At 57.9% G+C, this 14597-nt stretch overlaps 1 protein-coding gene and 1 pseudogene across 6 annotated transcripts in view; both read left to right on the top strand.

The window, feature by feature from the left end:
• FBH1 (F-box DNA helicase 1) overlaps positions 1 to 8522 on the top strand; it is a 34341-nt gene extending 25819 nt beyond the window's left edge. For all 6 annotated transcript variants that reach the window (XM_016127982.2, XM_016127986.2, XM_036228208.1 and 3 more), the window contains 6 exons: positions 1787 to 1862; positions 2434 to 2631; positions 3143 to 3268; positions 4949 to 5055; positions 7612 to 7743; positions 8142 to 8522. In XM_016127982.2, coding sequence (XP_015983468.2) covers positions 1787 to 1862; positions 2434 to 2631; positions 3143 to 3268; positions 4949 to 5055; positions 7612 to 7743; positions 8142 to 8312 — 810 coding nt within the window. In that variant the 3' untranslated portion in view covers positions 8313 to 8522. The remainder of the gene's footprint in view (positions 1 to 1786; positions 1863 to 2433; positions 2632 to 3142; positions 3269 to 4948; positions 5056 to 7611; positions 7744 to 8141) is intronic.
• On the top strand, positions 3450 to 3568 carry LOC118608913 (annotated as a pseudogene).
• Positions 8523 to 14597: the final 6075 nt, after the last annotated feature.

The following is a 14597-nucleotide window of genomic DNA, read 5'->3' as shown; positions in this document are numbered from 1 at the left end:
CGAACGGAGCTGCTGGCTCGCGACGCCTTCCGGTATGTGGCGTTCGTCCGCGTGGGAACAGGCAGGGTGACGGCACAGCTGGAACACGCCAGCGGCCACAGCGTGAGCACCTGGGTTCCGGCTCCGGCTCCGGCGCTGCGTGGCTCGCGGCGAGTCACAGCCTCGTGCCGCATTCTCTCCATCTCTAAGGCGAAAACGACGCCTTTCCCGTGCCTGTTTCACGGGGACTCGTGACATGCGTATGGCATTTTTAACCCTTCGGAGCAAAGTTATGTGACTAGAAGACATTCACTCCTTTATTTATGAAAAAAATGTTTTCGAGGGCCTACTATGTGTAGGCACTAGGTAGGTATGTTGAGTGAATCATAATCAAGAGATGTTCTGACTTTTTTTATTATTCATAAAGATTGTGTAACCTGTAATAACTACGTGTAGTGTTGGGTGAGTCCTAGACTAATCAGACGGGACCATGTCTAGTAATAGAAATGTCTAAACACTGTGCCGTATACCTGAAACTCATATAAAATAATATTAAATGTCGACTGTGATCAAAAATAAGTACACTTTTGAAAGATTATATGACCAAGTTATAGGAAAAGAATTCAACCTTAATCACAGTCTTTCACATATTTACGCTCGCGTCCTTATGGACGTACGCTTTCACGTAATTGTAGTTAGGGTGTACGTTAAAAGGTGGACCCAACACATAAGCATGTCTTTTCATGCTGCTACTTTAATGACTTTATGACATTCCCTCTAGTGGATGTAGCATAACTTACCATTTTCATTATTGTAAGAACATAGTGCCTTTGAAGTACTATAGGTAAGTTGCTCGCTCCCGCTCCGTATCTCCTCCTCCCCTGTCGCATCGCTGCACGCGGCTGCATCTGGCGTCCGGTTGCAATGTGTGTTCTCTTAATTTGGTCCCTGTTTTATGCTGACGTATTTCGTGTCCCTTCCCAAAATGATGATACATGCTCGGCGTGTGGAGCCCTCGTCCCGTGCTGCCTCTGTGCTGGGGCCTGGTGCCCCTCGTGGACCTGGGCTGAACTGTGACCTAGTCAGGCCCTTTCCTCCAGGAGGTAACCACCTAAGATAGGGGTCCCCAGCCCCTGGGCCGCGGACCTGTACCGGTCCACGGCCTGTCAGGAACCAGGCCGCACCCCAGGAGGTGAGCGGCGGGCAAGCGAGCGAAGCTTCGTCTGTATCCGCAGCCGCTCCCCAGCGCCGGCGTCCCCGCCTCAGCTCCGCCTCAGATCCTCAGGCACTAGATGCTCACGGGAGCACCAGGTCCTGCTGCCAAAAAGGTTGGGCACCGCTGCTGTAAAACACACAATAAGCTGGGCCTGTAGACATTCTCTAATCCTCTCCTCAAAACAAATGATGGCAGGATTTCTCACTCCACACTTTGTGTTCAGGTGTCTCTTTATTTTTCATTGCTACTTTTTATTTTTGGAAGGTAGATGATTTAAATTGCTCCTTTTTGACAAGAAAGCAAAGTACAGCTAGTTCTTGCCTTTTTAAAAAACAGGATGTGTTTGAGGTAGCAGCTAAAATGTAGCAGTTGATAATCCTGCCTTTTCGGGCTGTGTTATAACCCCGTGCTCAATGAGCTTCCTGCTAACGGTCTTTATGCTGTAGGTGCGATTTAAATCCACTTCCAAGAAACCGTCTCATTTCAGAATCCCATCTCTACACTTGGTTTCCTTTGCTTTGTTAAAACAACAAAAACAAACAAACAAACAAAAAAACAAAACAAAAATCCCACCAAAAAATTTTTTTTCAGGGGATTAAATCATTTGGATTGGACAGAATCATTGATATTTGGATCCTTCTGCAGCCAGAGGAAGAACGGAAGAAACGTGAGTACCCTGGTGGCCACCGTGCAGTGCACGGAAGCCCGGGGGTGACGAGGGATGGGACAGGACGGGCTTGTCCCCGGAGTCGTCACCTTCCTTCTGGAGGCGGGTGGAGCTGCTGTCTCCCTTTTCCCATCAAGACTGGGATGCCTGAGGCCTCCTGTTTCCAGAAGAACCAATAGCTCTTCCCAGATCCTTCTCGCAGGGGTCTAAATTTCTTCAGGGCTGCCTTCCCTCCCCATCTCCCCATCTGCCTGGGCAACTCGACACATTAAAACTCCTGCGTGGGCCCCGAACGATCACCGCCAGGATTTCTATAGCACCTTCCTTTTCATTATTGCGCTATTTCGAATCCCTGTGACGCTGGGAAGGAGCTCAAGCGTAGGGCTCTTAATCGTCACTTTGGAGACGGGTCCTCTCACCGGCTTGCCCAGGGTCACACAGCGGCCTAGTGATGCGGTCGGGACTAGGACCTGCATCTCCCACCTGTTGTGCAGCTGGTTAGGGCCGCGGAGCCACTGCCACCGTTGCCAGTGCCACGTGGCCCACGGTAACCTGCGTGTGTCCTCCTCAGGAAACCTCGCGATTAAAGACAGGTTTATTAGGAGATGGGTGCACAAAGAAGGCTTCAGTGGCTTCAAGAGGTATGTGACCGCAGCCGAGGATAAGGAGCTCGAAGCCAAGATCGCCGTTGTCGAAAAGTATAACATCAGGATTCCGGAACTGGTGGAAAGGATCGGAAAATGCCACATAGAAGACTGGGACTTCGCAGGTAGGGGGGGCGCTCCGTCCTTTGCTGCCGCCAGGAGGAGGGTTACATGGGCTTCTGCTGCGTCTTGCCTGCGCGGTTATCTCGCGTGACCACGGGTGGCTTTGCTGGTGCCTGGCCTTGCCTGAGAGGAGGGGGCAGGGCCGCATCCTCCTGTCCGTCTGCTCTGCCTCCAGGCCGGCACGGCGGGACTTCCTGGTCTCAGCCACGCTGCCGGGCGACTTGAGACAAGCCTTCTGTTCCTTCATGTACGAAGCATAGGTCACAGGCAAGTCACCGTGAGCTCTGGAGTGTGACTCTCAGCTGCGCAGACTCACCTGCAACCAACTTTCTTCTTTGCCTCTTTTTACTTTTTTTTTCCTGTCTATATTTTCGTCTATCTCCCTTTTCCCACGAAGCTGCACACAGGCAGGAGACAAAGGGTTTTAAGAGTATATAGGAAGAGAAGGTTTTTTGTCTCTCTCGTTTCTTTGTGTCAAGCCCCTGCTAACGCTGTGCTGTGTTTTTATTCCAGAGTACATTTTGGGCACCGTGCACAAGGCCAAAGGCTTGGAGTTTGACACGGTGCATGTTCTGGATGATTTTGTGAAGGTGCCTTGCGCCAGGCACAACCTCGCCCAGCTGCCCCACTTCAGAGTCGGTAAGGGGCCTGGCTGTACGACGGGCCTCGTCGAGAGTGGGCTGGGGATGCTTCCTTTGGAGGCCTTGCTTTTCGTTGGATGGTGTGGCGTCTTGGAAGGATTCTTCTAGAAGGCAAAAAGTACCTCATAGTCTTAATTTTTTATTCTTATACTACACTTTGTTTAGAAAACTGAACTTCCCTCTATGGCCACGCTACCCTGAACATGCCCTGTCCCGTCCGATCTCGGAAGCTAAGCAGGGTTGGGCCTGGTTAGTACTTGGATGGGAGACCACCTAGAAAGACCAGGTGCTGTAGCATAAAAAATAAAAAAATAAGGGATTATAAGCTGACAAGGTCTTTGCAATCTGTGAGGTCAACCAAGGGCTGCCTCACCTAAAAAAAAGAAAAAAAGAAAGAAAAAACTGAACTTGCAGGGCCCACCTGTCGCAGCTCGTTGGGCGGTTCTGTGTGTGGTGGCCCCGTGCAGCCCGCGTCAGCCCTTCAGCTTTGCACCTCAGTTCTGCACCGGCAGACGCATGAAAGCTTTAAAACATGCAGTTTATGTGCTCACCACCCTGTTTTTTTCTTTAATGAACTCTCCTTTTATATTAAAGAGGCCAGAAAAATCATAAAAGGTGAAATAGTAAGCTCTCATTATCGTTTGTTTGCTTTTGTATAAACGTATACTCAAGGTAGTTGGGAAACTAAGCATCAGTGCTATTGTTTTGGCTTCAAATCTTAGAATAAAATGAAGATTTTCTACAAACAAACAAATGAAAACTCTGTTAACTGTGGACCCAAAATTCGGGGCATAGCATGCGTTGGCAGGCTGAAATAGAAATACTAAAAGTTCTATAGATCCGATGACCATGTTCATTAAGAGAGAAAGACGTGGTGTAGAACGTGAATCAAGTGGAGCGGGGAACAGAAACGGCCGCAGAGAGGCGCAAACTGCTTCGTGCTGGGGAAGAGACGTTCGTCTGCCGCTCCGCCACCGTCTTCCCCCCGCTGGCCGCCGCGTGTCTGCGTATTTTTGGGGTGGGCGTCAGCTTCCTGAGCGGGGGTTCTCAGCCGTACGACCCGCCATTTAGAGCGTGCAGCGCGACGGCGTGAGCGTGGTCACGGCTCTCCTCGCGTTCTCGCCGCTGTGGCGGGGACTGTGGCCGAGGGAGGCGTGAGGTGGGCAGTGAAGACTGGACCGTGTTGTCGAGGGACATCGCGAGGCGTCCCCAGACCAGCCTGGGTAAAGGGACGTCAGGGAAAGCAAGGAGCGCGGGCTTCGGCGGCGTGGGTTCGACTCCCGGACCCTTGCTTAGCTGCGGCCTGCTTGTCCAGTGACTCGGCCCCCGTGAGCCTGTTTCCCCATCAGTCCCACGGGGTCGCCGTGGGGAAACCTGGGAGAACCAACAGAAACAGTCCCCGGGCACAGCGAGGGTGGCGGACAACCAGTGAACAGATTCCCAGGCCTTCCCAGTAGTGGCACTAACCAGAACTCGGTATTTCGTGCCACGAGTCCGTTAGGGTTTTATTCAGTTTGGGGGTTGGTACTTGTGGGACAATTTTGTATACACAGCCAGCAGATCTTGAGTGGTTGTTTTGCGGGGTGGGCGGGTGAGGGGTAGCAAGCATTTAGATGAGAACATACATTTTTGTAAGCAGGCTTTTGAATTGATATTCTTCCCCGTTTACTTTCTGTAGAGTCATTTTCTGAGGACGAATGGAATTTACTGTACGTTGCAGTAACTCGTGCCAAGAAGCGTCTCATCATGACCAAGTCGTTGGAGAACATTTTGACTTTGGCTGGGGTAAGAGGTAGCACAAGTTAATTCGGTGGCATTCGGACCGTGCTGGGTTTCAGTGAGGGATCCCCCTGTCCTGGGTTGCACGAGAAGGGCCCATCGCTAGGACAGGAAGTGTCCTAACCAAAGAAACGACCACGTGGGTTCTTTTCTCAATTCTTTCCTAATTCACTTTTAAGAGTTATTTTGAAAATATCAACTGTATTCGGGTATTTCTTAATTTCTCCCTTGCTCAGTTGGTGCCCAGCACCCTTAGGGAAAAAGCAGCAGGGGTGTTTTCCGCCTCTGAGCTGTCTCCCCCTCGACCCCGAGACCCTTGGAGCCGGCAACTGCTGTTCCCACCAGTAGATGCGTCTGGGAAGAGCGTGTCCTTGCCGGGGAGAAGGCGTATGCGGGCGCCTGGCCTCTTGTCACCGGCAGAGGCAGAAAAGTGTCGCACTCACTCCGACCTGGACGCGGCCGTGCCCCACTCCGGTCCCTACCTCCTCCCTGCCTCTCACGGCGGGAGCGCAAACCGTTTGGTCTCTTCAGCCCTCTTGGAAGCGAGAACAGAAATTTGAGCGAACGGTTACCACTTAGTCCATCTTCCCCTGCACCGAAGATACTTAAGCCTGAAACCTAAAACTTAAGTGTAAAATGAGTGGAAATACTCTTTCTTCCTTAGCTATTTGCAAAGCACATACGGCTTTGCGGGAGGATTTAGTCCGAGGAGGGGAGGGCGCGTGGGGCCCCGGGCCGGAGCGGTGCCGCCAGCGCCGCGCGCCTCGGCTTGGGGCGGGGGCGTGGGGCAGGAGTGACATTCTCGTGTCAGAGTTGGTAAGTGGAGGTAAACCGAGCGCCGACACTCAGCATGGAGCACTGGGCGCCTCGCCTGCGCCACGCGCTTTTCTAGGCGCTGGAGCTATGACGGCAGGCGGAGGACGTAAACTCCCGGGGCAAGAGGCAGACGGGAGGCCAGCGGGGCCGCTTCCCGCAGTTGGGAGGCGGCGGCGGCGAGAGCTGAGCAGGGAGCGGCCGTCCGTGGACGCGCAGCGCAGCAGCGGCTTCCCGCGTCCGACCTCGCCTCGCAGCCTCGCCGACTTTGCCCCCAAGGCCCCGCCTCCCTTCCGAGTCTCCCCGAGACAGGCCCGTGGGGTCGCGAGGGCGTCTCTGGAACTAGAAATCAGCCGCGTGTTCCCCGAGCCGCTGTGCTTCGCCCGGGCCTCGCCGTGTGCGACGCTCCGCCTTGCGTGGCGCTCACGTGGCCGAGCTCGGAACCCAAGCCCGTTCCTCGGTCGCATCCTCAGGGTGCCTGAGTCACAGGGGCGCTTCCAGGGCCAGCTAGGAGCGGGGCTCTGCAGACTCTTCTGCGAAGGGCCAGACAGGAAATCTGCTAGGTTTGCGGGCCACGGCGTCTCTGCGGCGTCCCTTCAGCTCCGCTGTCGTAGCCTGAGGGCAGCCACCGGAACCCGTTAATAAATGAGCGCGGCCGCGTCCCAATAAAACTTTATTCATAACAGGCCCTGGCATGGACCTGGCCCCCTGGTTGTGGTTTGCTGACCGTGGTTTAGAGATAAGCGTGGCTTTTCTTAACCTCGGGGAATGGAATAGAATAATAATTTATAGGTGCAGGTAACCTCTACGTGTCAATAAGCGGTCAGTCGTCTCCGAGACACCGTACCCCCGAGGGGTGTCGAGGGGACACGGGCGTCTCGGGAGGAGCCGCGTGGCCGTGGCACGCATGCGCTCACTGCTGAGCAGTAGCTGGAGCACCCCCTACGCCACGGAGGTGCTGCCGGGTCACGTGCTTCCGCGTCGTTTCGGTTTGTACCTAGAAATTACAGGAGCGACGGAGGAGGGCTCCGTGTTGCTTGGTGATGAAGAGCCGGCTCTGGACTCGGGCGGGGGGGGGGGGGGGGAGCCCCACGGCGGCCGCAGCCTAGGTGTCTCCGCTCTCGTGCCCTCCGGTGTGCAATGGGAACGGTGACAACATCACCCCCAGGAAGTTGTTGGTGAAGACGATATGTACGGGCCGTGCAAGCAAAGGACCTGCTGGCAGGCGACCACGGCCGTGCCAGAGCCTGGCGGGATGGAAGGGCGAGGTGCAGGTGGCGCCTTGCGCCTCCGGGTCTCTGAGGGCCCGGGCCTCCCGCGAAGCTCTCCCCCCTGCGGCGGTGTTCGCGACAGCCGGCCGCGGTCGTCTGCCAGGACAGCCGCGGTCTGGTGTGAGCCCCTTCGCAGCTCCCAGCCGTCACCGGTCTTCACACCTGTGAAAGCGTCAGACGCCCCAGACGTCACTGAGGAGCGCGGGTGGCATAAGCGGTTCATTTGCTGGTTCACCCAGTTGACAAATACTGGGTTTATAGCGCGCCCGCTGCGTGCTGGGAGGGACAGGGGACAGAGCAGGCAGTGCGCTTGGGGTCTCACGGGGCTCGCGGCCTGGGACGGACGCGCAGGCGGCCGCGGGCCTGGCTGCGGGGCCGGGGCCTGCGGGACCGGGGCCTGCGGGGCCGGGGCCTGCGGGGCCGGCCCCGGCGGCGCGTGGCGGAGGCACGGCCGTCCTCTCTCTCTCCCCCCCCGCAGGAGTACTTCTTGCAAGCAGAGCTGACGAGCAACGTTTTAAAAACCGGCGCGGCGCGCTGCTGCGTGGGGCAGTGCAGCAACGCCATCCCGGCGGACACCGCGCTCACGCTGCGGAAGCTCCCCATCACCTACGTACGCGGGCGCGGGGCCGCGGGGGGCGCGGGGGCGCGCGTGACCCGGCGGGGGCCGTCTGCGCCCAAGGCCCGGGGGACCCGGGTCCGCCTCTGTGGCAGAGGCGGCGCTGTGGGCCCAGCGCGCGGGGCGCGGGCCGGCGGGTGTGGCCGGCGCTCCAGGGGGAACCCCGGGGGGCGGGGGACCCTGTTGAGGTGGCCGCGGCGCTGCGCGTCCCACCTCGGTAACCCCGGACCTCCGCTCCGAGGAGTTTGCCAGTGTAGCGTCGCCCTCGACGGCTGAGCCTGGGGGGTGCTACCTCAGGTCGCCCGGGTCAGGAGACATCAGCGCCCCGGCACTCGCGGGCGGAACCCCTGGCCCCCGCCTGGCCCCTGACCGCTGCCTTGTCCTCCCCGCAGAGCAACAGGAAGGAGAACAAGGGCGGCCACCTGTGCCACTCGTGCGCGGAGCAGCGTGTGGGGCCGCTGGCCTTCCTGGCCGCCTCCCCGGAGCAGGTGCGCGCCATGCAGCGCACCGAGGAGACCGTGGTGCTGCCGCGGCACGAGGCCCTGCTCTTCCTCGTCTTCTGAGCGCGGCCCGTCACCTGAAGGCAGCCGGTGCGGGGGCGGCTCGCGCATCCGGACGCGGGGCGCCCTGCCGCGTCCCCGGAGCAGCCCCTCCTCCGCGCACGGCAGGCCGGGGGCGCCAGGGATGTTTTTTGATAAAAAAAACAAAGCAAAACATTTTATGTATTTAAACTTTTATTACGAGGTTTCAATTAAACAGGCTTGTAGAACTGACGTGCCACTGTGTGCGCCCGCCTCCAGCCCTGTCGTTTTCGAACTGTTGTGCAGCCCTCTCTTTCTTTTTAATGGCCCTGTCGCTATTCACGTGATACACCCTGCAGAGCATGAGACTTAACGTCCAGGTGATCACTGCCACTTCATAATGAGATCGTCACGCCTAGGGACCACACTTGTATGACGTAGCGTGTGCCTTCGTCATCACGAGGTTCACGGTTTAAACAGGGGGGCAACATCATTCATAAAAAGACAAACATAAAGTGGCAATAGCTAGACCTCTGGTGTTTCCCAAAGGCAGAACGGGAAATCAGAAGTATTTGAGAGGGAATGGGCGAAGGGGGTCAAAGGGAAAAAGGAAAAAGGATAAGTAAATACAGTGCATTCCAGAGCAACACCAGAAAACAGCCTACTGTCGTCCAGCCATTTATAACCAAAAGGAAAAAAAAGGGCGGGGTGGGGAACAGGGGTAAGCAGGGTTGGGAAGTTGGCCCCTGGTTCACTGCCGGGGCGTGCCGGGTGCTGGGTGTAATACAGCTGTTGTTATAGAAACCAGTGAGCTATGCACATCACTTAGATGTACGTGGAGCTGGTGTTTTCACACCTTTGCCACACAGCACTTCAGGGATGCCGACGGCAGGTGAGGGAGTCGGCACGCGCTGCCCGGAGAGCTGCCCACGCCTAGTCTCTGTGGCCGGGCGAGCGGAGCCCACGCGCAGACCGCACAGCGTCAGCTGTTGCAGACCCCCCCAAACTCCCCGACGTCAGGCGCCAGGGGAGCTTAGCGAGCCGGCCGGGGAGTACAGCAGGGGTGCTGTCGGGTTGGCCGCGGGTGCTTGGAAAGGCTGAACGCTGACTCCATGTTTGCTTGTCGAGGAGAAGGCACAGCTTTTGGCCCTGAAGGCCCGTGCCACGAGGAAGGGGCGGGGCTGTCTCGCCATTTGCATTTGGATTGGTCACAATATTCAGTGTCCTTCAAAAGGGGTGGGCGGGCCAGCGGGGGAGGGGGAGCGTTGCAAGCATTTTCTGGAAATCTAGTTTTGCCAACCAAAGAGCAAGCCACTTGTTTATCGGAGGACAAGTTGTTAACTAGGTGAACTTTCTCTGCGCACCTGTTGTGTGGCAGGTGCCGTGTCGGGGGGTGCGTGGTGTCGCAGTGTGGGCCCTGACTCAGGGACATCGCACCCGCACCGCACCCAGTGCGTGGTGTTTGGAGAGACGGCTGGCTGCACACGCCCCGGACCTGCGAGGGCTGCGGCAAGGGGGTGGAGCTGGAGCTATTGCAGAGCGAAAGAATATTCTGGAAGGAGGAGCAGCATGGACACAAAGGACACTGTGGTGACATCACTACTGGAACAGAACCTCAGAACTAGTGTTTTCGTGCTTATTTTGAAAAACAACAGAATCTAGGGATTAGTACTGGTGTTTTGTTTTTTTAAGTGTTAAGAATTTTTTAAAAAATCAGTAAGACTGACTATCTGGTGTGTTTCACATAGAAAAACAGTTTTTTTAAGTATCCAGTAAAAAATGTAGATTTAGAAAATAAGTGTGAAATGTCTATTGTCATTTTCATATGAGTACACCGTGGTGACATTTTAGCAGCACTAGAGACGCAGGCCCTACAGGCTCCCAGAGAGACAAAGTCACCTGCAAAGGTCCGGGAGGCAAAACGTGCTCGGACCGCACCGCGTGGACGGAAATGACGTCCAGCTTCGAATTCAAAACCTGACCAAAGAGTCAACAGGATAAAGGCGTCTCTGCCTGGAGAAATTTAAGCTGCCGAGAAGCTACGGGAGGATCGAAGTATGACGGAGAAGAGCAACCCAAACCTGGGAGGGGGTCTAGGAAACAGGCCCCGGGCTTCGGGGCCTTGGGGCTGGGGGAGGGGCCGGCACGTTGCCCTGACGGGCACTAGTGGGCAGCGCTGAGGCCGGAGCTGGTGGCCAGTCCACGGAAGACTAAGCCGCGGGCCGGGAAACAGGCCGTTGTTAATTCTTTCGTAATAAAGCCACGGGTTGCGTAGGGCCAGGCTCAGCAGCAGCATGTGACAGTATTTCTGTAGTCTTGGTAACGCCCGCGTGGGTCCCGTGTGAACGGGGGATGCACAGCGGTTTGCTCAACCTTCCCCTTCCGCAGGGGGCGGTCGGTTATGATTCCCGAAACTGAGAGATGGAAGTAGAGGTCGAGGGGAGCTTGTTACGCAGAGATGCGGAGCTAAGCGCCCACGCAGATCAGCCAAACGATTCTTTTCAGCGATTTCCTTTGGGGAGGGAGCGATGGAGAGGCGGGTGGTTTGGGGGAAGGCGCCACCCACCACCATCCTCTCGGGCTCCGTGCCCGTGTGACAGGCCTTTAGGACGGAGCAGACAGGGTCTGCGCAGCGGAGTCTCAGAAAGCGAGGCTGGGGAGAGGCCAGCGGCAAGGGGCATGGCGCCCTGTCGGGGGGACGGATCCGTTTTAAAAGTGCAGGAGATTGGAGCACACGCAAAGTGGGAGCTGGGCGGGCGGCCTGGCTGGTGGGGCAGGGGGTGGGGCTCGAGATGAAAGGAAACCAGGCTGGGCAGACCGTATACAGTTGAGGGGGAAGTAGGGAGCTCCCCCGCCCAATCGTTTTATTTGTCATGGAGTCCCAGACGAGGTCATCCAGAGAGAATCAGGCAAGTCCGGGCCGCCGGGGAGGAGGTGAGCGGAGCTGCCCACGCCGGTCGCCCGGAGCGCTGGCCTCGCGGGGACGAGGACCCTGCTGTCTGCGGGTCTGCACGGGTCCCTCTAGCTGCCTCGGCGTGGGGGCAGAGCCGGCGCAGGGTCGGTCAGATCCAGACACTGACGTGGAGGGCAGTGCAGGGGCCCAGGACCTCGTCCTGCCCTGGCCGCCCCGGCACCGGGCCGTGCTCCGGGCCTATGCTGTGGGGCCTGCCTCTGGGGCCGGCCAGCCGGGTTGACAAGGGCCCCGGACACCTTTGGAATCAGGCTTCCTGTGGCAGAGTGCTTTCCCTCCAGCCTTGCCTTTGCCGTCAGCCCCTCCGAGTCACCCGGGACCCCCCAGGCTTTGTGGGGTGTGGTGTGTACCCCGCAGACTTCTGGGGGATGGGCCAGTTGAAGCTGGCCCTAAATGAGGCAGGCCCAGGGGCCGTCCAGACCCCCCCCACACACACACACACACACAGCGTAAGACCTCACGTTGCCCTTTCTGAGCCCCCTCTGAACATCTTAGCCGTAGGCTCTGAGGGCTTCTGTCCCCTTCGGAGGGGACGCCCCCTTCCTCCCTGGGCGGCCGAAGTCCGGGTCCCGCACGGGGGCCGGCGGTTGCCGTCCCTCACACTCCTCGGCCCCAGTGGTTTCATTCAGTTTATAATCCTAGTGGCCTGGACCACGAGGCGGGATAGAGAGGGAGAAGAAACTGTCCGACTTCTCTGCTGCAACTTAACATCCAGAATGCAGCTCCTGGGAGCTCCCCGCACCCCCCCCTCACTCCACCCTCCACTCCCCCCGCCCCTCCCCTCTCTCTCCCTTCCCCATCCCAGAAGTCGGCACCCCCACGCAAGTTCTTTTGACTCTACCTCTGAAGTGTCCTGAATCCGCCCGCCTCAGTTCGTCTGTCCGGCCTCCTAGACCTCTCCTCTCTCCCGGCCCGTGGTGGCAGCCTTCGGCTACCCTTTCTCTGGCCCACATCTTCCATTCACTGTGTGAAAAGACACACAGTCTTAAAAGGAAGACTAAATCATGTCGCCCTCCTGCTTAAAACCCTCCGGGGGTTCTCGCTGTAACCAGAACGTCAGTCTGACCTGGACTGCGGGCGGAGAAGACCTCTTAGCAAAGACGGATTTTCTTCTCTACCTTCGCCCCAAGCTCATCTTTCAAAGGACCTTACTGAGGGCCCCAAGAAAGAGCCACCACAAACAACATCGACATACTGGGTTCAGTAGTTGGGGATTTTTTAAGTGATAGTTTTTACTAATACACGACATTTCTCTAATCTGGACCCACGGTAAAACGGATAACATTTTAATCGGTTGTTTCACAAGTACATGTTAAAGGGACACTGGCTTCCTGACCGAAAGCCCTAGGGACCTCGCCGCCCTCTGTCCGGCCTCCTCTGCTCAGCACTTCCCCGTTTCAAGGACTGTCATGATAGTCCCGCTTACAATGACCAGGTTCCGCACGGGACATTTAGGGCTGCGAGTAACCCGAAACCAAAACTCTTAACAGGCACGGAGCAGAAGATGTTATGATTTCCCCCAGACTGCAGAGGAGGGCAGGCCGCAGGGCGGTGACGTGAGCGGTTGGCCCTGTGCCAGGGAAGCCAGGGTCTTTGGCGTCCTTCTCGTCGGCTTTGCTCCAGGCCAGCTCCTCGGCAGCAAGCCGTCCGCAGCCGCTCTGGGCAGCGTGTCCCGCTGCAGCGCGGTCAGAGGGAAGAAAGCCTGTCTCCTGCCCTCTGAGAAGCAAAGAAGCCGCTCCCAGAAGGTTCCCTAGCCAGCCCCAGCTCTCAGCGACCAGACTCGGGTCACTCGCCCGTTCCTAAGCCGGCCACTCGCAAAGAGGATGGTTTCAAGTAATCGGTTTCCTTTCCCGGAACCCGAGATGCGGTCAGCTTCCTTTGATGCACGTGGCTGTGCGGAAGGGAATGAATGCGTGAAATGCCGGGGCTCCCTGGAGAAGGGGGGAGAGGAACAGGCGGCCGCCAGAGCCAGTTTCCCCATGTATGGATAGGTCCCGCTTCGGGGATCAGTTTAGCATTTGCCAAGTGCCTCCTACGTGCTGCCCGGGCGACCCCGACCCCACTCGGTCCTGGAGCAGGGGATTTTGACGATGACACGCTTGTTTTGTAATGAGTGCTCTGGCCCGCTGCCCAGAGAGGTGACGGAACAGCCCCGGCTCTTAGATAACCATCTCGGTTCGCGGTGAGGACTTGTACCAGAAGGGGCCCGGGACCTGGGGTGAGGCCCAACGGCTTTGCTGATTGCACTCAGGCCCCGCGAGACCTTTGCTCTTTAAGGCTCCTTTTGTTTCCGTTTGTTTGACGGAGCGACTGAGCAATCTTCCGGGAGCCCCAGCGAACGTCCCGTGTGACCGCAGGGGTGAGAAGAGACGCCGGCGCCTGGGCATCTGGCCCCTGCCGTCCTCATCCCAGCCCGCCCAGCCGCCGCCCTCTTCCCCTTCCGAGCTCGTCACCTGCATTCCGGCCTGGGTCCTTCCCCTCGTGTCTGAGCCTCTTGGCCTCTTTCTGTTTATCAGATCACACCCGTCCTTCAACTCAAGTTCCACGACATCTAAAATATTCCTCAAATATGCAGGCCAATAAAATGCAGCAAGAACGGCATGTGCCAGGCGCGGCCTTCGCCTCTCCAGGGCGGGGCAGTGTCTCCCTTGGGCCCCCACGCAGGCGGTCTGGCTGCCCCGCGGCCCACGTCGCCGTGAGGAGGTTCAGGCTAGCCCCACGGCGAGGCTCGGCATCTTCCACCGTCCAGCTCGGCCCGGCCCCTCACTGAACGCAGCCCGGCGAGCGCTGCTAGTTCACGGCCCATGAAACCGAAGCGCCCGGCGGGCCCGGCAGGCCCCCCACGACCGGGAACCGCGGGGCTCGTGACGCGGCAGCAGCGGCAGCTCATCGGCACGGGAGTGGGGGGAGGGGGGCATCCTAGCAGGTCGGCCGGCAGGACCCTCCCCAGGTGGGCCGCGTCCGAGCCTTCCAGACAGGACGGGGAGCGGTGGTGCTGGCGATCTCCGGCAGGCAGCCCCCTGGGAGGGGGTGACGGGAGGGGTCGGGAAGGGGGGCCTGATGCAGCAGAGAGGTGCACCCCGGATGCTGCTTGTCTGGCCTTCCCACGTGGGTGGTTATGGCTCTCCATGCTCCCCACTTCACCTTGTACCTTCCCCAGCCAAACCTCTGCTCGGTGGCCGTTTGCGTGTGGAGACGGGGGACAGGTACAGAACTTGAGGCAGCACGTGGAACTGTCAAGCCTGGGGAGATGGGGCGCAGAGCAACAGGTGGCCGAGTACCCCGAAATCTCACCTCCTTTATAGCTTTGGCCGACGGCAGGTTCCCCTGCCCATGAAAGTGTACTTTTAATCTAT

The sequence above is a fragment of the Rousettus aegyptiacus genome, unplaced genomic scaffold, assembly GCF_014176215.1.
Source record: "Rousettus aegyptiacus isolate mRouAeg1 unplaced genomic scaffold, mRouAeg1.p scaffold_m13_p_10, whole genome shotgun sequence".
NCBI lineage: Eukaryota > Metazoa > Chordata > Mammalia > Chiroptera > Pteropodidae > Rousettus > Rousettus aegyptiacus.
The sequence above is the reverse complement of the archived record's forward strand: the minus strand, read 5'-3'. Positions and strand labels throughout refer to the sequence as shown.